Genomic DNA, 22,722 nt, shown 5'->3' with positions numbered 1-22,722 from the left:
TGATGAAATATTTTGAATATATGTTTTGAAAATTGCCATACGATGAATCTAAAATACATGAATATTACACATTTTGACAAATATTTTTTTCGCACTTAAAATGTGAGATCTCACTGGAAATTCTTACCTTCAGGCAATTTTTTTAAAACTCCCACCTACTTTTCCTCTTTAGGCACAAGTGCAATTTCTTGCCCGATTTGGGGAGGGCTTAGCATCGATTCCATTCTTACATTTTTATTTTTCTGTCTACAAGTACTGACAGGTATGACTCCTGTAAGTAGATGGAAATATAAGATCATAGCATTTCCACGCAGTTCTCTGGATTCTTTCGAAGTTACCTGCCGAAAGTATGGTGATCTCATGCCAAAGATTGTTGTTATTGCCCTTTATCAGTTGATAACCTGTTTATGTTGGCCTTCAATTTTGTTCAAAGCGAAACATAGCCAAGCACCTAACCTGCAGACCCCCATTTTTGCTTACTCACTACTGTCCGGTACTTCCTCGGTGTGTGCAGAGTGCATCAGAAAGCCTTTAAGAAGGCTGACCACAGGCTTCCAATTAAACCTGTTATTCTTTATTTATAGGCACCTTGTTTCTCTCAGTGGAAGTGTTGGGAAATTCAAAATATTGCTAGTTCGGTACATTTTGCAAGCATGTCTTTGATTACACGCTGTTATCACATCACATCATTTAAATATTTTTTTTCTTAACACCTCGGAGCTACAGATTGAGGTCATTCAACGTATGAAATGAAAGCCACGATATAAAGGAATTAGCTAAGCCAGACTTTCAAAGCAGGGCCGAGTCAGAAGGACAATGGATCTGGAAAATAGGGTTTCATTTTAAAATTAAAGTAAACGTTTGAATGTGCATCCTCATGACACCATGTCGCTTCTGAATTCTAATTCTTAGGGAAGCAGAGAGGGAGCCGTGGAGAGAGGCAGGAGAGAGAGAAACAAAACTAGCCATTAGGAAGGCAGAAGGTCCAGGGAAGGTCTGGATCCTTGACAGGAGTTTGTCATCTAAATGAAATAAGTTTCTACAGGCTTCCATTTTTCTTACCTATACCTTCCTTTATGGAACTTTTTCTCTAAGAGCAAACACAGCCTGTGCCTGACCTGGGTTGGTCAGGACACAGAGACGCGTGTGCAGGATGGAGACTGGGGAATGTCCCAAGCGCCTACCCCTGTGAGGGCAGGCAGGAAGGAAGCGTGGGCCAAGGGAGGACGGCTGTGGGCTGCAGCCCTGAAAAAGGACTCAGCTGAATGCATGGGGAGCCCCGTAGCTGGGACAGCCCTTGATGGTGGTTAGATCCTCTCAGCTGCAGTTCTGAGCCCCTAGCACCCTGAGCAGCTGGAGAGGCTAGGGCCGCAGTCCGGTGGCGGGGGGGGGGGGGGCAGCTTTGACAGTAGCTGGGGGATGGAAGAAGCCAAGTCCTTGCCAGACAGCTCTGTTCTGCTCTCTAGTCGACCTGAGCCCAGAACACCCCAACTCAGTTAACATCCCAGTACCAAATGACCAGGAGAACGATTTCATCAGTGATTCACTGGGTTGATTTCCTCTTTCCCCTGCCTATTAATTTGTTGTTGCCAGATTGTTTATTTCACTGTAGTCAGTTTGCTCCCTTCCCCTGCACCTTCAGTGCCATGACCACAGCAGCATCTTATGTTTTAAAACAGACATCAGGAAGGCCTCTCAAATCAGTCTCCAAGCTCCCTCCTCACTTGCTTGTTAATTTACGGTATTTCTAAGAAGTATTCTGTTGTTTCCACGAGGCTATGTGGAACGCGGAAACCTCTGGGCAAGTCCTCTACGCCGTCCCTGACACTGCATATGTGCGATCGCTGACTAGGAGAGCCCAGAGCGCGAGGGCGCTTCCTGCCCAAGAGGAGAAGCTGTTGGGGGAGGAAGGGAGAGGTGCAAGGGTGCGTTCTGCCCTCCGCTCCCCTTCTCGGGCGGCCCAGGTCACTCCACAAGGTTGGTAGGAGACTGCAGGGCTGCACAGATGAGATTATTTGTGTTGTTACGGAAAACAGAGGCGTGTCCACAAGGCATTACCCGGGGCGCTTTTTCCACCAAACTCAGGTGGTTTCCGTGGAGGCATGGCAGATGCTGTATAAAAGTTGCAGAGCTGTTACTGTTCGAAGATGATGATCAGTGATGGACATTCTTTTTTACACCGTTCAGTGGGAAGGAAAGGACCATCAAGTGCATGACCGCAGCTTGTTTGTGGCTACCTCTTTGGCATTGGTTGCAGTCGACATTCATCCTCTAAACAGACCTGTGATGTAATTAGCGGTGATTTTCAGCTTAGTAATTGAAGAACGGAACCCATCTTAGTGGCGCTTTCAGTGCACGAGTGGGTCGTTTTGGACTGATTTCACCCTCGAAATGGCTCATCAGCTGATCCATGCTTACTTGGTGCTGGTTAGGGGCTGTGTACCACAACGTGTGCTTCAGAGCAACACTGACCAGGACTGCAAAGCCCGGTGCACGTAGACGGTTGCTCTCATTTATTTCCTGACTCACTGTATTTCTGTTATTTATATCCACTTCCATTTACCCACTTCTCTGTATACCACACGCCCCCTGTATCGTAAGTAGAATATATCCCAAAATGTCATGTTTGTTAACAGGTTTAGGAAATGGAGAATTTCCAAACAATTTCGGAAGAAATGTTTCCTTCACTATGCTAACGTATGAAGAAACTTTGGAAGTAAAAAAATCCTTTTATTTATGTTAAAGTGGCCATTTTTGTATAGAATCCAATGAATTATTTGGATTTAAAAAAAAAATTGTGTAGGTAACAGGGTATGAGATTCTAATTATCTTTATGAGCAACCTGGAAGGATCTGTCTTTTTTTGTGATTACTTGGTTACGTTATCATAAAGCCAATTTGTTATAATATCATACAGTAAAGCATAACTGTCTATTTTATTTCTATCATGCAGACGTTGCAGAAAATAGAGAACTATGAAATATACCAAGGGTTTTCTCAGAGGAATTGTCACTTGAAATTATTTTAGAAATTATATATTCACATTATCGTTTATATCTTGAGCTTCAGTGGCCCAGGGGTGGACCCGCATGTTTTTAAAAGAATGTATAAAGTAAAAATAACAATTAATGTCAGTCGATTTTTTTCAGTGGAAGTGAAAGTCTGATGAGGATAACATATCTAGAGAAAGCATATGTGATTAGAGAAACATATTCCACATGCAGTAGAATATTCACATGGGAGTTTGGATTCTGGATTTAACAGACATTTTAACAAATATTTGAGGATTTAATAAATCCTTAAAAATGTTTTAATAAATCCTTAAAATTGCCTACAATTTGTTCTTTAATAGTAGGGACTAACTACTAAGGGAGATATTTAAATTACAAACATGCTGAGTACAGGCATTTCAAAGGAAAAGTACAATATTAAACAAAAAAGAAAAATTCCTCTAGCTGTCAGTGGCAATTAACTTTATAAACCGCTTTTATACAAGCTGTTTCTTTTCTTTTAATTTTATATTTTATATGCCTATCATATTATATATGTAATAACATAAATACAGTTATGTGCAATTTGCACTCCTTGTTTCTACTCTCTATATGTTTGTCAAATTGTAAGAAAATAGCCAAGAATATGAATTTAAAGTACACTTCCTTCAGGATTAAAAAAAAAAATTGTTATGTTTATTTATTTATTTTGAGGGAGAGAGAGTGTGTGTGTGTGCAAGCAGGAGAGAGGCAGAGAGAGAGGGAGAAAGAGAGAGAATCCCAAGCGGGCTCTATGCACTGTCAGTGCAGAACTCGACATGGGGCTCGATGTCATGAACCGTGAGATCATGACCTGAACCAAAATCAAGAGTCAGACACTTAATCGACCGAGCCACTCAGATGTTCCTGGCTTCCTTCATTTTTAATAAGGTTTGTTTTAAAGCTTTGGATATTACAGGGTTCTTTATCAATGCGAATGCTATCAAGAGAATTACTGATTTTCGTTATTAATAGATTTTAAAAGTAGGCATGATAGGTAGTTTTAGATGATATTTTGTTCAAATGTGCACTTGTTGCAGATTATAAATTGTATAGTATAAGTCAAAGAAGTATAAAACCTAGAGGTTCAGGAATTCATCTCTAATTGCTTTTCAATAAAATAAACTTATTTTTCATTAGTTTAACGTCTTCCTAACTAAAACTTTATTAGTAGTTTCTAATACAGCCCATTTTAAATTATTTATAGCACACTTTAAGCTTCACTCTCAAAAAAAAAAGAAAACCAAACCTTGACCCTGAAATCAGATACCAAGGAGAAGGTCTCCCAGGGACCCAGATTTCCCGGGCCCCAGCCCACCCAGTTGGGTCCTATGGCTCCCGTTCCCTTTCCCTTCCCGGCCGCAACCCAGCAGTCCACGGTGGGGGCGAGGGGGTGCGGACACGGGAAGTTAGTTGGAGGTGGGTGCACGCAGGGCTGGACTGCGCCAGTTCGACCCTGTGACCCCGCTGCTGCTTCCTCTCCCCAGGAACGGAGGCTGGACCCCCTGGACCTCGTGGTCTCCCTGCAGCACCACCTGTGGGATCGGCTTCCAGGTGCGCCAGCGATCCTGCAGCAACCCCACCCCCCGGCACGGGGGCCGGGTGTGCGTGGGACAGAACCGCGAGGAGAGGTAGGCACCGCTCTGCCCCCACACCGCCATCCTCACGCTGCCTGCCATTCCAGTGTGGCCCAACTCCCCTCGGCTTTAGTCGGGGACGTAGCTCAGCTTGTATGTGGCATCCCTTCCTGTTGAGCCCGATCGTCCTGTTCCTTTCCCGACGTCGTTTACTTTTGATCAAAGCCCCGTGTCGACCGCCTCACTACCACCCTGGTGCCTGCACAGTTGCCTGGCCGAGCAGTCCCCAAGGGAGCGGAGGTGTGGGGACAGCGGGCACCTCGGTGCTGGTCTCCCTGGGGACTCAGAAAGAGAGTCTGCTGGGGAAAATCCGTTCTTGTTAAAATCCAACTAGACCCGGTCTCCAAACCCGCAGTTCCAGGTAGGACCTAAGACGGCCCCAGGTCCGGATGGCAGTGGTCAGATGCAGTAGGGTTTTGCATCAGAACTAAGTCAAGCAGCCGGAGCGGGGTGAGGACGTCTTCAGGATCTGGGTACATTTATAACCTCATGCCCCTCTATTAACCGATCCTCTCAGGGAGGCGGCTCTATAGCCCAGAGCGGCATCCTTTTCCAGGGTGGACTCTAAGCCTCAGCTCCTCGGGGAGCTTTTCGTAGCAACAGACATTTGGCTTTGGCTTCATATAATCTACAGTTGTGATGGTTGGCTCTTTCTTGCATATTTAATGTACGTTCTAGTTCATGATTGTTGGGGAAAATCCAAGCAGGTGGATTTCACGTCAGTCGGGATTCCTATTCTGCCGCACTAACAGAAGGGTGTGGCATTGACCCCTGTGAAACAAAATGGCTTGCGATACCTTTAATGCAGTGAGGACTGTATCTGGCGATATGGGTTCGCTGTGAGCCTTTATAAAAATACTGCATGCAGTTATTTGCTATGCAATCGATATTTATGTAGACAAAACCAACAGGTTTGCTTGTACAGATAGTTCCCTGCGAGGCGTTTATTACCACCTCAAAACAACCTGGGAGAATCGTTCCTTTCTTTCGTCGCTGTGTGCCGAAATCACCAATTAAGTTTTCATCCCTTTTGACCCAGAGGAAAAGGAAAGATGATTTTCACAAAGCGAGGTTGGTTGTTTCTGAAGTAGTCCCGAGATAGTCTTATACAAACCTACCTTTTCCCATCCAGCACCAGTTGATAAGCGGGGGGACCGATTATGGGCGCGTTGTCTCCCTGCTATCTCTAACCTCTCAAGATTTAAAACTGGTTGGGAGTTTTAAAATGCCATACACCATCACATAATACAGCCCTTCCAGGCAATGTCACCTGTATCAGTGTGAAGCTGCCCCCCAGTCGTAGCACCCCTGCAAATCTTATTCCCGTTGGCACCTTTCCTAGGCTGAGCGCACAGGAAGGAAGCTGCCATTTAACTCTGTGGCTAACATGTATGTGTGTTCTGTATGCGTTTCGTGATTGTTGGTAAAGCTATGTTTTCAGGGAAGCCTGTGTTTGGGGGACTGCTGCTTAAAATGTTCCCTTTTTTACGAAAAAAAAAAATAACCTGCTCATTTGGGCAAAAGACATATTTGGTTCATGGAAGATTATTTGAATTTGCCTGGTCAGTATGTGGATGGTGAGAACAAGGACTCTGTAAAATTGAAGCTTCCCTGTTGAACAGCCCTTCTTAGGGGCTAATCAAGCCATCAAGAGGCTAATGAAATCTAGAAAAACGAGTACATACGATGTCTGTTTCTTGGTTTTCACCAGCAAACAGCTCTGAGATTTTTTGGTTGTTGTCTTAGGTGGGAGGCCTCTCCACCTGTGAGAACACCATCCCTTACACACATTTGAGAACTAAACTCAAAACTTGGGGAGACTCTGGTCTCCATGGAAGACACACGACTAGGCATGTACTGGGTTATACCGTTGCACCCTTCTGCTCTCAACACCATCGACCCTAAAGAACCCCTGGGTGGCCTCGAGTGAATATATTGATTCCCCCAGAAAAGTCCCTAAGTTAAGGCCAGGATTAGAGTTAATGACTTCATTGGATCAGAATGTCTAGGATGTGGATGGAAGCTTTATGGCAACATAAATCTCAAATATTCACATCAGTTTTTCTGAAGTACTGGGTAAAGAAAATAATCGACCCTATCTTTTACATGTACCTTGGAAGGTGTGGACACTGTTTCTCTTTTCTAAAATTTACTGGAAAATGATGTTCTTGAGTACCAAGAACCAAGTGGAAAGCACCAACAAGGATGAAGCAGTGGACCTCTACGTAAATACTATCAAAATGCGGGTGTCTTTTTCTGTATTAGTTTCCTCTTCCCGGGTAACCATAGTTCCAAAAACCGAGCGTGGCTTAAAACAACACACATTTATTCTTGCACAGTCTTACTGGGTCAGGAGTTTCAGTATAACTTACCTGGGTTCTCTGCTTAGCCAGAGCTGTGGTCTCATCTGGGCCCCGACTGGGGAAAGAGCTACTTGTACGCTCATGGGCTTGGTTGTCAGCATTTAGCCCTGTGTGGACTGTCAAATGGAGACCCTGTTCCTTGCCAAACGAGTTTTCCCAACACAGCCGCTGTCTTCCTCAAATCCAGCAAGGAAGAAAGTCTCCTGGCAGGATGAACAGGATGGTCTTACAAAGTGCGATTGCAAAGTGACATGCCATCATCTTGCCATATTCCGTTGGTTAGAAGTAAGTCATAGACCTTGTCTATACTCAAGAGGGGACATTACACAGGGCATGAATACCAGGAGGCAAGGATCGTTGGGGTCACCTTGGAGTATCTGCCACAGTCACTTATATGCCCCTCAGTCATCGTGGCCCTTCCATATGCAAAATGTATTTCACCAATTCCCAAGGTCCCTAAAAGTTTTATACCATTAAATCATCTCCGAATATTCCAGAACCTTATCGTTTAAGTCAGCCTCAAATATGAATGAGGCGCCCTGGCAGTTGTTCCTCTAAACTCAGAGACGAGATATCTGCGCCACCAGCCCACCCAACGTGTGATGGGGGGACAAGTGAAAGGTAGCAGCTATAGACATTTCTGTTCAAAAGGGAGGGAGAATGAAAGTGCAGAAGCATCACTGCTCCATAGAAATTCTGAAATCTAGCCAAACAAGTGTTGGGAGTTGCTCGATTAAGTTTCAAGGCCTGTGCATAATTCTGCACGGTTCTTGGCTTTGCCTTCTGGGCTCTCGTTGCTGCTTCCTGAATCATCTTTTCGTTTTCATGAAGGTTAGCATGTGCTTGCAGCTGGGGAGTTTTATCAACCTGTTTCCTGCCAGTAGAATTCTGGATTCCAGTATTCATTTCATTTGGACTTTTCTCTGTACGTTTCAGCGCAAGCTGGTATTTCTGCGGAAATATCCCTTATGGGTCTTCCGTGGATTTTTTTGAGGTTTACTCTCGTAAACAAATCTACACCCACAGATCGTTTTGAGATAGCCCTTCTCCAGCTGGGGATCCTCCTAATGGCTGAGGGACCACACCCTGGGGCCTGCTTATGATCGAGACCATCTGTGAGGCACACCCTTGCTCCTGACCGCCTCGGAGCATCGCCCGCGTAACTGAAACCACTCTGATCCTTTGGCCTTTCTGAGGTTTTAGCAGAAGGTTGTACCGTCACACGTTCGGATTTTCCCTCTCTGCCAACCATTCCTGACAGTGCTCAGAAGCTATTTCTTAATTTTAGCATTGGTTGTCATCGGGAGAGGCTCAGAGTTTCCAAAGTTATTCTGCCCTGGCCCTTCTTGTTTGTTATTCCTTCCCTCATTTTTTTTTTTTTTTTCATTCCTCATACATTTTGCCATAAGCAACAAGAAGAAACCAGGCAGCACCCCCAACACTTTGCCTGGACATTTCTTTGGCTGTCTAACTCACTTCACGCTGACGTGTTCCGCTTTCCATAGAAACCGCAGCGACAGCCTGGGTAGCTCTCTGCCTTGCCTCACAAGGTCCTCCCTCCCCCCGCTTTGCAACCACGGGCTCCTATTTTCTTTCCAACTTTGGTCGTGGTGAAATATAGTTAACATGAAATTTGCCATTTAGCCCTTTTTAACGTGTTCGATTCAGTGGCATTAATTGCATTTACCGTAACGTGTGACTAAAACGCTATTTCCAAAACGTTTTCGTCTTCCTAATACTGGAACCTTTAAGCAGTGACTCCCCCTTTTCCCCTCCTCTCAGCCCCCGGTAACCTCGAATCTATGTTCTTTCGCTATGAATTTGCCTCTTTGAGATATTTCGTGTAAGTAGAATCCTCTCCTATTTGCACCCTCGTGTCTGGCTGATTTCACTTAGCATCATGTTTTCAAGGTTCAGGCATGCTGGACCGTGTGTCAGACCTTCATTCCCCTCGGCAAGCTGAGTAACACTCGACCGTATGGCTGTATCCTAATGTGTTTATCTCTTTACCCATCAATTACCAGGTGGGTCATTTCCACCTTTTGGCTACTGTGAGTAATGCTGCAGTGAACGCTGGCGTGTGGGTATCTGTTCAAATCTCTGTTTCAGTTCTTTTGTGTATAACCTGGAAGTGGAGTTTTGGGGTCATACGGTACTTCTGTCTAGTTTTTTAAGGAGCTGTTTTCCATAGTGGCTTCACCACGTACATCCCCACCAGCAGAGTGTGAGGGTTCCAGGTTCTCCACATCATCGTCAGCACTTGTTACTTTCTTTTTTCTTTCTTTTTCTTTCGTGATGGCCGTCCTGGTAGGTATGAAGTAATTATTACCTCCTTGTGCTTTTGATTTGCATTTCCCTAAGGACTATGACGTTGACCATCTTCTCCTGTGCTTATTGGCCATTTGTCTACTCTTTTGGAAATGTCTCTTCAAGTTCTTTGTCCATTTGCTAATTGGGTTGGTTTTGTTGCTGCGTTTTAGTTCTATGTCCTGTTTTCCTTCTTTTTTTTAAAAAATTTTTTAGACGTTTATTTATTTTTGAGACAGAGAGAGACAGAGCATGAACTGGGGAGGGTCAGAGAGAGAGGGAGACACAGAATCTGAAACAGGCTCCAGGCTCTGAGCTGTCAGCACAGAGCCCGACGCGGGGCTCGAACTCGCGGACTGTGAGATCGTGACCTGAGCCGAAGTTGGCCGCTTAACCGACTGAGCCACCCAGGCGCCCCTGTCCTGTTTTCCTTCTAAAGCCTCACTGGTAGCATCCTCAAAGTCTCTCTACCGTGCTCTTTAAAATTCTCCTTGCTTCTACCCATTCCCTGGTCCCAAAGCCACGTTCATATTTTTCAGGTGTTTTCAACAGTAGCATTGCATGTCTGGGTATGAACATCTGCTTAGGGGTCATTACGTAACAGTGTTAGCACTCACTCAGCGCCCGAAGCACTCTGTGTTTATTGTCTCACAGTTTCTGGGTTTGTAGCCTGGACAACGTTGACATGCGTCCTTCGCTTCAGGATCTCACAAGGCTGCAATGTGCTGTGGACCGTGGCTGTGGTCTCATCTGAGGCTTGACTGGAGAAGATGTGCTTCCCAAATCCCATGGTTGTTGGCAGCATTCAGTTCCTTGGATGCTGTCAGCCGAGGCCATGAGCCAGAAGCTCCCTGAATCCCTCGCCATCTAAGCCATTCAGGCCCAACCGCTTAATTCCTCAAAGCAGGGTGGGGGAGTTTTCTTGAAAACAGGGACATTGCAGGCTTATGTTGCTCAATCATGGAAGTCATATCCTGTCATTTTTGCCATATTCTGTTGGTTAGGAGCAAGTCACAGATCCCCCCCCCCCCCGCAACGTACACGCACAGGCGCACACACACACACACACACCCACACACACACACACACACACTGAGTGGGAGTGGATCACACAAGCTGTGATTTCCAGGAGGTGAGACCATGGGGACCACAGTAGACTCTGCCCACTGCATTATCAAAATTAAGAATCCCAGGAACCAATGGGAGCTTATTATATGGTTTTTATTATTATTTTTTACCGTAAGATTTTTATTTATCACATTTGTCTTCATCTCCGTGGGTGTGTTTGCTTAGTCCTGTGATGAGCCAAAGTACTGCACCTGTGAAAGTCATTCCCCTCCCCTAATGGGTTCTCTTGGCTCTCTCCTGGAGTAAAAGTTAATAGTATTGGGGGGGGGGGACCCAGTATATGTGCAGTTTCTCTTGTGCCAGGAGATTGGATTATTCCAGTATGGCCCAGCAAAGGGATGCTCACTTAGAGCAAAGTGGGGAGAACACGGTTGTAACAGGGTTCTGACTGGTTCAGGCTGTGAGAGGTTGCAGTGAGAAACTACTACAGACCAAACCAGAACAGAATGCACTTGTACCATGAAAAGATATGACAAGAAACAATACAGTGTTGAGAATCTAGTCTATGTGGGGCTATGAAAGGCAATTCTTTTCACAGAGACTTAGGTCTGTGGAAAAATTGATGATTTATAGAGAAATATTGCCGGGTTATTAATTTAGTTTTAAATGCAAGATGAGAATGAGCAGTCATGGGAAAAATTAAAGTCTTAATTTTTAATGCATCATGAAATGCATCTGTGACTTTCAGCGCTTTATGATACTAGAGATCCAGGGAGCCAGTAAAACCTCAAAAATGTTCAGCTGTTATTTGGCAAAAGCTAGCTGTGTGTAGGGGACTAGAGAAATTAGGAACCACGGGCTGGTCCGTTGTGAGATATTTTATCCATAAATTAATAAAATTTTTTGAACAAGCAGAGTCATCAAAGCAACTAACTTCTGATCCCCGTTGCTGTTTGTGAGCAGGAAAGACACTGGAAACCCAGTGGGTGGTTTAAGAAGAGTCACTTCTGTCCGGAGCACATCTTAGTTGGGGTCAGAGGGACCTTACTTCTTTGATGTCGCAGAGAATCCAGTGCTTGGGGCTTGTAAGGGCTTTGCCTCTGAGCAGACTCCCTTCGGGTGGATCTGTGAGTGAAAACCCAGACAAAAAGGGACAGAGCTGGATAGCTTAGCAATCTCTATTTCCCTTCTGACCTCCCTTGCAGTGGGTGACACGGTCACCTATCCCGGTATAGCTATTCAGGACTGCCGTAACAAGAGAGAAAAAAGGAAGGCTCCTGGTAGACCACTTTAAAATGCGGCCAAATACATCATGTGTTGACACCAGTCAGAAGTTCTATGCTACATGGAGTTTTCTGGCTCTCCTGCGGTACATCTTCAGCTCTGCTAACATGCTGAGTGTTTTCAGAGGTGGCCCGCTCTAGGCAAATATGAGAAAGTATTTGTGCATGCTGATGGATTTCGCCATGGGGAGATGGTAACTCCCTTGCTGTTCTTCTTATGAAAAGTCAAGTGTTTTATAAGCATATTTAGCAAGTTTTCCCTTTGCTCTCCCTATCTGTTTATTGCTTGTTTTGTGTTTGAAAGCAAAAAGGAAGGTAAGGAGCCCAGGTAGTCCATACCTTTTAAAGACCGGTGAATTGGCTTGGAAATGGGAGGTGGAATTCTTCGTCTCAATCTGTGCACAGTGCGAGAAGGTACTCGTGGCTGTTTTGAATCCAGGGCTGAGGGTTCTGAGGTTGTGAGTTTTCTTTTCTTCCAGACGTGTTCTTGAATGGCTCCCCACTCTTGGAACATTCCAGGTACCAACACTTATGTTAATGATCACTGAGTAGCCGTGATGCTTTACTTACTGCAAGGCTGTGTGTTTGTTTCCACATGCCTCCTGAGGCCAGATTCTTCTCATCTGTTGTATCTTTTAATCTGTTGCGCCCTCAATTTTGTTTTGGTGCTCCTACCTAGAGGTCCCACTCTCTTACTTAGAAGATTCCTTTCCTTTCTCCCCTACACATAAGAGGGTCCATGAATTCGGAAGAGGGAAACCTAACGAAAACTGAGAAGATGAGAAAGAGTGAGGACTGTTTAGTTCCACTGACTACTCTTCTATGTGAAGAGTTTCTCTTTAGAGAAGCTAAAGCATGTACCTCATTGGTTCTTGCCTCCAGAGGCTTCTCCTGCCACGACTTACCAGCTCTCTCTGGCCGGAAGTAAGCATGCCTCCATGTTCCCACAAATGAGAGGCTGACACGTGACCGTGCTGTTTGTCTGTTTCTCTCTGTGCTCACACAGCTGCCACACCTTCACCCCACTATATCAAGCCCAAGCGTGCCCCATCCCTTTCTGTTTCCACCACCATCTTGTTTGTCCGGCTTGGAACATGTCTCCCTTGCGCTGTTGCAATCCAGACTCTCCTGGTTGGCATTTGCTCCCACTGCTCTTCCTGCTGGTGGGCTCCTTGGAGATGAGACCCCACACTCACGCATGGAAAGCTCCTTAAATCTCAGGGAGCTCCAGGCCACCAATGGGATGAGACACCGACCCCTGGAGACCAGTCTTCACCCTCTAACTCTGACGGTGCTGTTTTGTCTCTCAAGCTCTGTGGAACTTTTTTGATTCCTTGTAAGTAAATTTTCAAGTTCTTCCTCCCCACCCATGAAGGTAGGTGCTGCTACGTCCTGTCACCTTCTTCTGTTGTCTTCTCCCCAGTGACCTTCCTACTTAACTCTTCCCATTTCTATATTCCGTTCTTTCCCAGGATGTCAGCCATTGCTCACTTTGCCTCATCCTGTGGACTCCCGTCCGCTTGGCCTGGCATTTACCTTTCGTCTGTACCTGCTTCTGAAGCCTTTACGTTCTCCATAGAGTTCTCCTGGTTTTGGTGGGAAACCAGTTGAATATCGTCAGCATCTGCTGTCGGGAAACTACACTCCCCAAATGACTCTTCCTGGTTTCTGGAAACCAGCTACAACTTGTCTTTATTTCCTACTCACGAAGACCGTATTTTCTGTTGTGGCCTTGTGTCCATTTCCCTGTATTCATCTTAGGTTGTAAACACCTGTCATGTGGAAACGCTCTTTGTAATGCCCTCTGCGTGGTGTCCTGCAGGATTAAGCATTTATTCATAACGATGGCATCACAGGTGACTGACTTAGCCTCGCAGGTGGGAGTCTGTGCCTTGTGTCTGAATCCAGATGGGGTGGGGAGAGGGAGGTCAGAAGAGGACGTGCACGCTACTGTCCTCTAGAAGCTAAATTTCTGCTCCATAGACGGAGTACTGAATGGAAATAGTCTTTTAAATTGCCAGATATGCGTGTGTCACAAGTTTGACCATGTTTAAAGCAATCCCTTCCACCCTGGAGGCCGTAACCTGTAGAATGCCAGGCCGTTACCTTCTTGTTGTTCATTTGTTCATTTCTTTCCCTCGCTTTGCTTCATTTCACTTGCAGAATTGAGGATTTAGGAGAAATCTGACTCATCCAAGGCTAAAGAAGGCCTTGTACAATTGGCTGATAACTGACAATACGAATGTGTATGTGAAGTAGGGAATATATAAACAGGATTTGTAAACAATAATTCAATTATCCTGGGATAACTGGTGGTTTTTTAAATAAGGTCGTCTGACATCATTTTGAGAGTCTACAAATAAATTTAAAAGTACAATGACCTGGGGCGCCTGGGTGGCGCAGTCGGTTAAGCGTCCGACTTCAGCCAGGTCACGATGTCGCGGTCCGTGAGTTCGAGCCCCGCGTCGGGCTCTGGGCTGATGGCTCGGAGCCTGGAGCCTGTTTCCGATTCTGTGTCTCCCTCTCTCTCTGCCCCTCCCCCATTCATGCTCTGTCTCTCTCTGTCCCAAAAATAAATAAACGTTGAAAAAAAAAAAAAAAAAAAGTACAATGACCTAAGGCATGGAGGGCATGAAGCTTCATACTAAAATCAGGCTTTAACTTTTCTTTTACTTATATTAATAGGATTAGGAACCTTATTTGATTCCAGAATGAGAACTGAATTCCAAACACAGTGTTGCTGACTTTGTATCCATAGCCTACTTTATCTTTCCGTATTTGTGCGTAGAAGATAAATGCCCTACCTAGATATTTTCTATGTGTTCTCATTTTTTGGGTGTCTATTTGAAGGGTTTTGTTTTGTTTGTTTTTCCTTTAATTGCCTGCACAGGAAGATCCATCCTGCATTGTGAGTTTAGCATCTTCTTCATTGTCTCCCGTGCATCCCATCGTCTGTGTGCACACAGCATGGCCAGCACCACATCTGCCCCCTTTATCGTGCGACCACTCCGCACACAGAAACCCCCCCACGCGGAGCATGCCCATGTGTCCGACACCCCGGTGCAGGGACAGACAGCGGAGAGACCCGTGGCTTCCGGTTGTACTGAACGGTTTCCTTCTCCTCTTGGTTTCCCCCCACAGATACTGCAATGAGCATTTGCTGTGCCCCCCACACGTGTTCTGGACAGGCTGGGGTCCTTGGGAACGGTGCACAGCCCAGTGTGGAGGAGGCATTCAAGCTCGCCGCAGGACCTGCGAGAACGGACCTGACTGCGCGGGCTGCAATGTGGTGAGTACGGTCCCCCTCATTCCCAGCCCCTGACGTAGCGCTGGGAGTCCAGAGCCAGCACCCGCTAGGTGCTCTGCGCACACTCGAAGCGCTGCAAACATTAGGTGTTCTGCAAACCACATGCTCTGTAAACCTCATGTCTAGGCACTGGATGGCTTGCACACATTACATGTTCCACAGGTATAACATGCTCTCACATACCAGATAGTCTGCAAACAGTCGATTTTCAACAGACACTAGAAGTTCTGCAAACAGGAAACGCTCTGCGAACACGACGTGCCCAGGCAGTAGATACTCTGCACGTACTAGGTGCTGTGAATGGTGTTAAGTTTCTCTGGTTAATGTTTGGAGGAAATACTGGAAAGTCATAGCAGCTGGGAGGCTTCTTGAATTAAAGCTTCACTTATGGGATGAACTGCCCTGGGGTGTTTTCAGTTCTGATTTCTGAGTTATGACAAAAGCTTCACTCTGCTTGACTCTGCCCATGATATTTCGTTGGGGAAAATGGCATAAGGTCTCCACACCGACGTATAGGATGCAGGATCAACCTGAGGCACTCTGAGGGCTGGGAAACTTTGTGCAGCTGTTGTCAGAGCACAATGGTGCCGATTCAGAGGGAATACAAGACAACCTATGGTTTTGATTTTCTTCGGCCTTAGCAGCTCATATTTCCTTTAGCACTCTACATTCTCTAATAAAATTCCACTCGCGCGGGCACCTTTCCAAAGACCCATCGTTGCTTTTCTTGCGCCATGTGTAAGAATGACTGAGTGCTCAGGGCTGCTGGTTTTCCACCTCGTTTGCCCTCCCCTGGTGCTGGCACCACGGAGGGCACGTGGTGGGTGGGGATGTTCTGGGGGAAAAGTTCGGCCCCAGAAGGTCCTGTTTGGCTGATCTTTCCAGTCGTTCTTTGCATTGCTTTCCGAACCTTGGTTCGTGAGGCTGAGGGACGTTATTTTGTGCTGCGGGTACAACTTGTTTTGTGCCATGCAAAATCCACACCCTGCAGATAGCCTTGGAAAATTCAGGGAGAGGAAGAGGGTATGAGCATCTTCTCAGATATGCCCAACCCAGGGAGATTTCCGTTACTGGGATTTGCGGTTAGACGCCTTCCCCTTCACACTGGCAAATATTGCAGTAACTTTGATAGGAGCGGTTACTGATTAGAGAAGCACTTCTTTCCAGGTTGGCCTGAACTAAATATTGGCCAGGAAGAATCTTAGTGCCAGTTTAAAAGGATGCATTTATTGATATTTCAAACGCTGGAACTTAAAAAATTATGTGTTAAAATGTGTCAAAGGAAAATCTGTGGACACTCCCTCGTTTTAGGAAAACAATTTAAATGAGGTAGCTTTATTCTTTGCTGAAATACATCATTTCCTGTTTCTGCTGCCTCAGTTTCTGAGGCCGGGATCTCTGCTCACAAATCAAGGTTTATCTTATCAGCTGGGAAACCACAGGGAGGGATGGCCTGGAGTCCATCTTGGCTCTTTACATTCCAAAACTTTTCAATATAATGAGCTCAGTAAACATTTCAATTCATTATCATATTGCAAATTGACTTCAGTAATCACATTTATAAAGAGCTTAAGCGGGGTGCCTGGGTGGCTCAGTAGGTTGAGCATCCGACTTCGGCTCAGGCCATGATCTCACGGTTCATGGGTTCGAGCCCCGCATCGGGCTCTGTGCTGACAGCTTGGAGCCTGGAGCCTGCTTTGGATTCTGTGTCTCCCTCTCTCTCTGCCCCTCCCCCGCTCACGCTCTGTCTCTCTCTCTCTCAAAAAATAAATAAACACTAAAGAAAAAATTATAAAGAGTTTAAGGAAAGAAATAATTATATTAAGGAAAGTGTAGCAAACTTCTTATGGAGTCACTGGAATGTGTGTGTGTGTGTGTGTGTGTGTGTGTGTGTGTGTGTGTGTGTGTGTGATACGTCTGATTATAAATGTAAAAACTGAATGTCTTCCTCAAGTGTTCATGTGTTTATTGCTATGCGTCCAAATTTACAGAATTAAGGTTTATGAAGCAAATATAACATCAGTTTTCAAATCCAGAAAAATGGCATGAGTGTCTCCAGTGAGCCTAACGTCAGTTCTTATGTATTTTGAGTTTTGGGTTGTTTTTTTTCTGTTTGTTTTTTCTTCTTGGCATGTCCTTCCAGGAGAGGGTCATTGTGGCACAGTGGTTCAGTCTGCTCTTTTATGATAGAAGCACACCATTTATTTTTCTTTTCATGTGGCTTTTCCCACTTATTCTGGTTCTTGACTCTTCGAAGGCAGTAATGGCAGTCCATGGCCACCTGAGAAACAGGCAGCATGGAGGAGGGGCTGGGTTTTGTGGGATTGCTTAGAAAATGCATCCCATCAGCGAGATCGCCAAGAAATTTATTTAAAAGTGATGGTCACTGAAAGTAACATGTTGATCTTATTCTTGGTATAGTTTACAAATCTTGAGCCACAGAGTATGTTCATTTTTTATGGAGGTCTTTCATAGAATAATAGCAGTTAAGCACAGGTATCGTTTTCTTTTTTATAGTTTATTTATGTATTTTGAGAGAGAGAGAGAGAGCGAGAGCATGCAGGGGAGGGGCAGGGATAGGGAGAGAGAGAGAGAGAGAGAGAGAGAGTATCCCAAGCTCAAACCCACGAGCCGTAAGATCATGACTTGACCCAAAATCAAGAGTCAGACGCTTTAAAAAGAGAATTTAAAAAAGGGGGGCACCTGGGTGGCTTAGTTGGTTAAGCGTCTGACTTCAGCTCAGGTCATGATCTCACACTTCATGAGTTCGAGCCCCGCATTGGGCTCTGTGCTGACAGCTCAGAGCCTGGAGCCTGCTTCGGATTCTGTGTCTCCCTCTCTCTCTGCCCCTCCCATGCTCCTGCTCTTTGTCTCTCTCTATCAAAAATAGATAAAAACATTAAAAAAATGTTTTAAGGAGTCAGACACTTAATCCCTATAATGTTATTATCTTATACTAATTATATCTGGCATGGCTATCTTTTATTTCTAACCTGTTTGGATACTATCTAGTAACCATAATGGTAATTATTATATCAAGTCTTACAAATTTTAACTTACCAGTTAACTTCAAGTGAATTATTGACAGGAAGCTATAATTAAACACACTGGAGTTATTATTTAGGCATGTTATCGTAGACTGAAATCTTGTAAAATGCTCACAGGAACCCTGGATGGTGGTGCAGAGAAAGGAGAAACAGTGATATTTATTGCATACCCGCTGACAGCCAGGTGCTTTCTGTTTGTCTCTGGTTCTGTGACGATAGCCCTGCCGATGTGACTTTACCATAGTCATGTTTGTGGGCGAGGGACTTGAGACTACATAGGTAGGGGACCTGCCCGAGGGTACTGAGCCTGTCTACAGAGAGGCGGGGACCCCAGGAGAAATTGTCACCTTTATGGTGGCTTCTCCCATCCCACCCGTGAGAAGTAGGCTGAGGGGTGACAGTGTCTGGGCAGTTATACCGCCAGGATTTAAGCCTACATCACGTCAGTGCCCTGACAATTCAGAGTTGTAATTATTTAATTGAAAATAGTTAGCCAGACCACTTTAGAGTACCCATTTTGGGGTTAATTATCTTTGGCCTATTTTCATTTCATTTTTCGCCTTTGTTTGGATAGTAACTAGGAACTGTGATAATCGTTAGATCGAGTCCTCATAAATCCTAATTTCAGGGGCGCCTGCGTGGCTCAGTCGGTGAAGCGTCCTACTTCAGCTCGGGTCATGATCTCACGGTTCATGGGTGCGAGCCCCGCGTCGGTCTCTGTGCCGACAGCTCCGAGCCTGGAGCCTGCTTCGGATTCTGTGTCTCCCTCTCTCTCTCTGCCCCTCCCCGCTTCAGCTCTCTCTAAAATAAATACGTAAATATTTAAAAACGAATGCTAACTTCGTCATGTCAAATAAAGTACTGAAATGACAGTATGAGCGAGCATAGCGGAGTTGTTATTTAGGTATGTTGTGATCAGCTGACGTCCTGTGTTACATAATAAAATAAGGAACTCTTGTTGAACGCCTACTGCGTGCCATAAACGACACTAAGAGCGATGAAAATGTGTGTATTCTCCCTGTATTCCTGCGGGGCAGTTTTCGTTATTACCTCACTTGGAGGTGGGTGACTCAACTTGAGAAAGATGAGTGAACTTGTCCAGTAGTGCGTGGCTGGTGGGTTCCGGTAGCAGCATTTGAGAACGGGCCCGCTGACACACACAGAACGACAGGACTCCGTGTGCCTGATTTCTTTGCCGGATGTTAGACGATAAATGATAGGACCTTGTTTTTCTTTACTTTTATTTAGTACAAAGCCTGTCTTCAAAGAAAGAGGACCTTTTGTCCTTACGTGTCTGTTGTATCCGTCTCTGTTGATCAGCCGTGATCAGGTTCTCTCACCCAACCGTGAGAGCATCCGTGGGAGGTTCCGATGGCCATGGCCATTACCTGAAGCTAAACATCTAACGCACGTCTTAATTCTATGCTGGGGCCGAAGATTACAACACACGGAAGGAAGAAAGACATGCGACGTTATGTCCTATGAATAGAATTGCTTCTCAAGTTAATGTAACTCAAAATTTCCTCAAAGGTTTTAGCAGAGGTGTGAAAGATTAGAGCTGAAGACGGGGTCAGGTGCAACAAAGATAATTCAAAGACGGGAGCAGACTTAGCTCCTGCCAGCGCTGTATTTATTACCGAAATATCATAGAAAGTGTAAAACAATGGACCAAAAGCTGTGATTTATGCTCTCCGCAGGGAGCAGAGGAGAGCATGTATTTCCTAGATACAAAAGAGCCGGCCGAAGGAGGACCCTGAAGGTCAAGAAGAGAGGCATGAAGATCAATACACCCTGTCAAAGGGATTCTGTGAAGGTTAATCAAAGTTGATAGAACATATTGGAAATGTTTGTGCCAAATAATGGCACTATAGATAAATTAAGGAGCAGGTGAAACCTGGCAATTGGAAGTTTAAATAGGTTGCGATCTAGGAAAATAACGGCAGTAATACCTCAGTTTTGTGTGGCACACAGGAGTTAGGAAACTGTTTTGAAAACTGTCATCTCACACTTTGGTGATTTTCCAAATGAGAACATGGGGCCCCGATAAAGCGATTTACGTACCAGAAGCCCTGCCTTTGGCCAAGCAAAGACCCCAGTCCAGGTCGACTCAGCACTAAGGTCCTGGAAAGGTCCGGTTGCTGTGGCCTCCTCAGAACACCCTGGGTCAAGAACTGTGAGATTAATTGGCAGAAGCTTATTTCACCCCCCGACCCAGAAAACGAGGTAGATTGAAACAGACTTGTTGGAAAGACTCCTCTCCTTTCCTCCTAAATTAATAAAATTCCCTCTAGTGCCCTGTTTATTTTTTAGTGCTAGAACATCTTCACGAGAATCAGCACCTCCTTGCAAGGGCACCTGCTTCTGTTCGAATGGACTGCTCGCATGTCCTCTCTGCCTACAACTGACAAGAAACATGAAGCAGAGGAAACTAACTTGTGAACAGGCACGAGTAGTTTTAAGTTTCTTCTTGTTGGTTGGTGCCTGTTAGTGTCCTTTGGGCTCGTGTTTAGTGTGTCCCCATTTCTGAACGGTGGTTATGCGGATTCTGCCGTGGAAGACAGGCACGTTTTTATGAGGAGGTGCATGAGAGGTTTTCCCCTCGTTCCGTCATTTTTCCTTGGTTTTGGCCCCTGTGTGCTGTGTACTCCCCGTGTGGACGAGTCTGCAGGTGTTCGGACATTGCCAGTTTACAGTTTTGTGTGTGTTAAGGGGTTCCTTCACTCTGGGCCAAGATCCATTCCCGCACGTTTATTTGCTGATGCTGACTGTATCCTACAACCTCACGCCTGGGCTCCCTGCGTGGGCTGCTTATCGAGGAGTCTGGAATCTTTGCTTCCTTCCCCAAGCCCGTTGGCCCGTCTAAGGGATACCACGAGTTTTAGCTAGTTATATCAACCGGTTTTATATACAACTATATACAACTCGTGCACATACACCTAGTTTTGCCCACTGTTTATGAAAATGCCATTTTATAATTCTAAAAAAAACCAATTTTCTTATATAAAATTTAATCGATAAAATTAAGTAAAATAGTTGATTTCAGCTCAACGGAAAGCATATAGAACTTCCATAAAGAAAAACGGTATTTCCTATCCTCGTCATCCTCGTGATCATTTCTACAGGCCAGGCATTGTTTGAACAACTTCTTAGGGATTTTATTATTTACTCCTGCCAGTGAACCAGAGATGTGGCATGATTGTTAGAATAACCATTTTATAGGTATGGAGATATGACAGACACCAAGGGATGTGATGGCCCAGCTCCTACGAGGGGAGGCCAGATTCCCGGCCAGGCTTTCGTATCAATGACCCGCATGTGTCCCAGCGGCATTCTGTAGCCTTATCTGATATTTGAAAAATAATCTGGAAGGGTAAAGTTTAAAAGCAGGTTTCCTGATGTTACCATAAACACCCATGTGCTTATAGAAATCTGTTTTGCCCATGGGGCGCCTGGGTGGCGCAGTCGGTTAAGCGTCCGACTTCAGCCAGGTCACGATCTCGCGGTCTGTGAGTTCGAGCCCCGCGTCGGGCTCTGGGCTGATGGCTCAGAGCCTGGAGCCTGTTTCCGATTCTGTGTCTCCCTCTCTCTCTGCCCCTCCCCCGTTCATGCTCTGTCTCTCTCTGTCCCAAAAATAAATAAACGTTGAAAAAAAAAATTAAAAAAAAAAAAAAAGAAATCTGTTTTGCCCGACTGAATTTGATAAAGTGAATCATTCAAACTAAAGCTCAAAGAAGCCCTCCTCTATCACTTACTGAAAACAACAGATGACCCTTGGTGGCTTCTTGAGAGTGCATATAGTCCAGAGGGACTAGATTCTTAGGGGAGGACTAGATATCCAGATGCTTGGGGGAGGTGCACACTCCAATACCTACCCTCCAAAACCACTGTATACAGTTGTGCAGGTTGTATACTGCATAATTTTAAGGGGGTGTTAAAGATTATCTAAAAATGTGAGTAGTGCCCCTGTAGAAGGACAGTGCAAAGCCTGGGTGCCAAATGTGGGACTGCAGGGCACCCCGAGCCCTGACCTGAGTGCATGAAAACGACAAAGTTCTTCAAAGCCTCTGAAATACGTAGGGTGACTGCCACCCGTCACTTTGTGTTCCGCACCATGGAGGTGGGAGCTGAGGGGAGCAAGCCTGAGCTCTGTTTAAAATAGAGCTCGATCACATAGTTTATGCTGGAGATGAGTCTACAGCAACACATGAGATGAAGGAGGGGGGCTTAGAGGGAAGAAGAGAAAAGCCGTACGAGGGTTTGTTTTCAAGGTCGCTGCTGAGAAGAGCGGGGCGGAGTCCCTCCAGGATGGCTGAGAAGACTGCACAATGGCTCTCAGAAGCGGCAGGGCTCCTGAGCTCCCCTCGGCAGAGAGATGATCCGGGCTGCACACCCCCAAGCCCGGTAGTCCCCGGAGACCTCCGAGAAGACCTTAATGGGGAAAGAAAGTCACGGGAAGTGAGGCCGCGCCCTCGGTGGATGCCGCCACCATGCCTGCAGCTGGGATCATGGAGTGGGGGCTACAATGTGGGCCCCAAAAGTACCCGCTACGGCTGACTTTGTGAAACCAAATCCTGAGCATAGCGGGCACGGGAATTCGGATGTGGCTGCCCACTAATTGGGGTTCAGCCCTGCCTTCCAGGGTCCTGTGGACTCTGGAACTTTCCAGACCTCAGAGGGCTGTG

At 45.6% G+C, this 22,722-nt stretch overlaps 1 protein-coding gene across 10 annotated transcripts in view; it reads left to right on the top strand.

Annotated features, from left to right (window-relative positions):
• SEMA5A (semaphorin 5A) overlaps positions 1 to 22,722 on the top strand; it is a 482,459-nt gene that overhangs the window by 406,916 nt on the left and 52,821 nt on the right. For 9 of the 10 annotated variants that reach the window (XM_086675940.1, XM_086675881.1, XM_086675888.1 and 6 more), the window contains 3 exons: positions 4,516 to 4,659; positions 14,577 to 14,594; positions 14,828 to 14,975. In XM_086675940.1, coding sequence (XP_086532066.1) covers positions 4,516 to 4,659; positions 14,577 to 14,594; positions 14,828 to 14,975 — 310 coding nt within the window. The remainder of the gene's footprint in view (positions 1 to 4,515; positions 4,660 to 14,576; positions 14,595 to 14,827; positions 14,976 to 22,722) is intronic. The other variant, XM_025923732.2, reaches the window with a different exon arrangement.

Source organism: Puma concolor, chromosome A1 (genome assembly GCF_028749965.1).
Source record: "Puma concolor isolate L17-30 chromosome A1, mPumCon1.1.hap2, whole genome shotgun sequence".
NCBI lineage: Eukaryota > Metazoa > Chordata > Mammalia > Carnivora > Felidae > Puma > Puma concolor.
The sequence above is the reverse complement of the archived record's forward strand: the minus strand, read 5'-3'. Positions and strand labels throughout refer to the sequence as shown.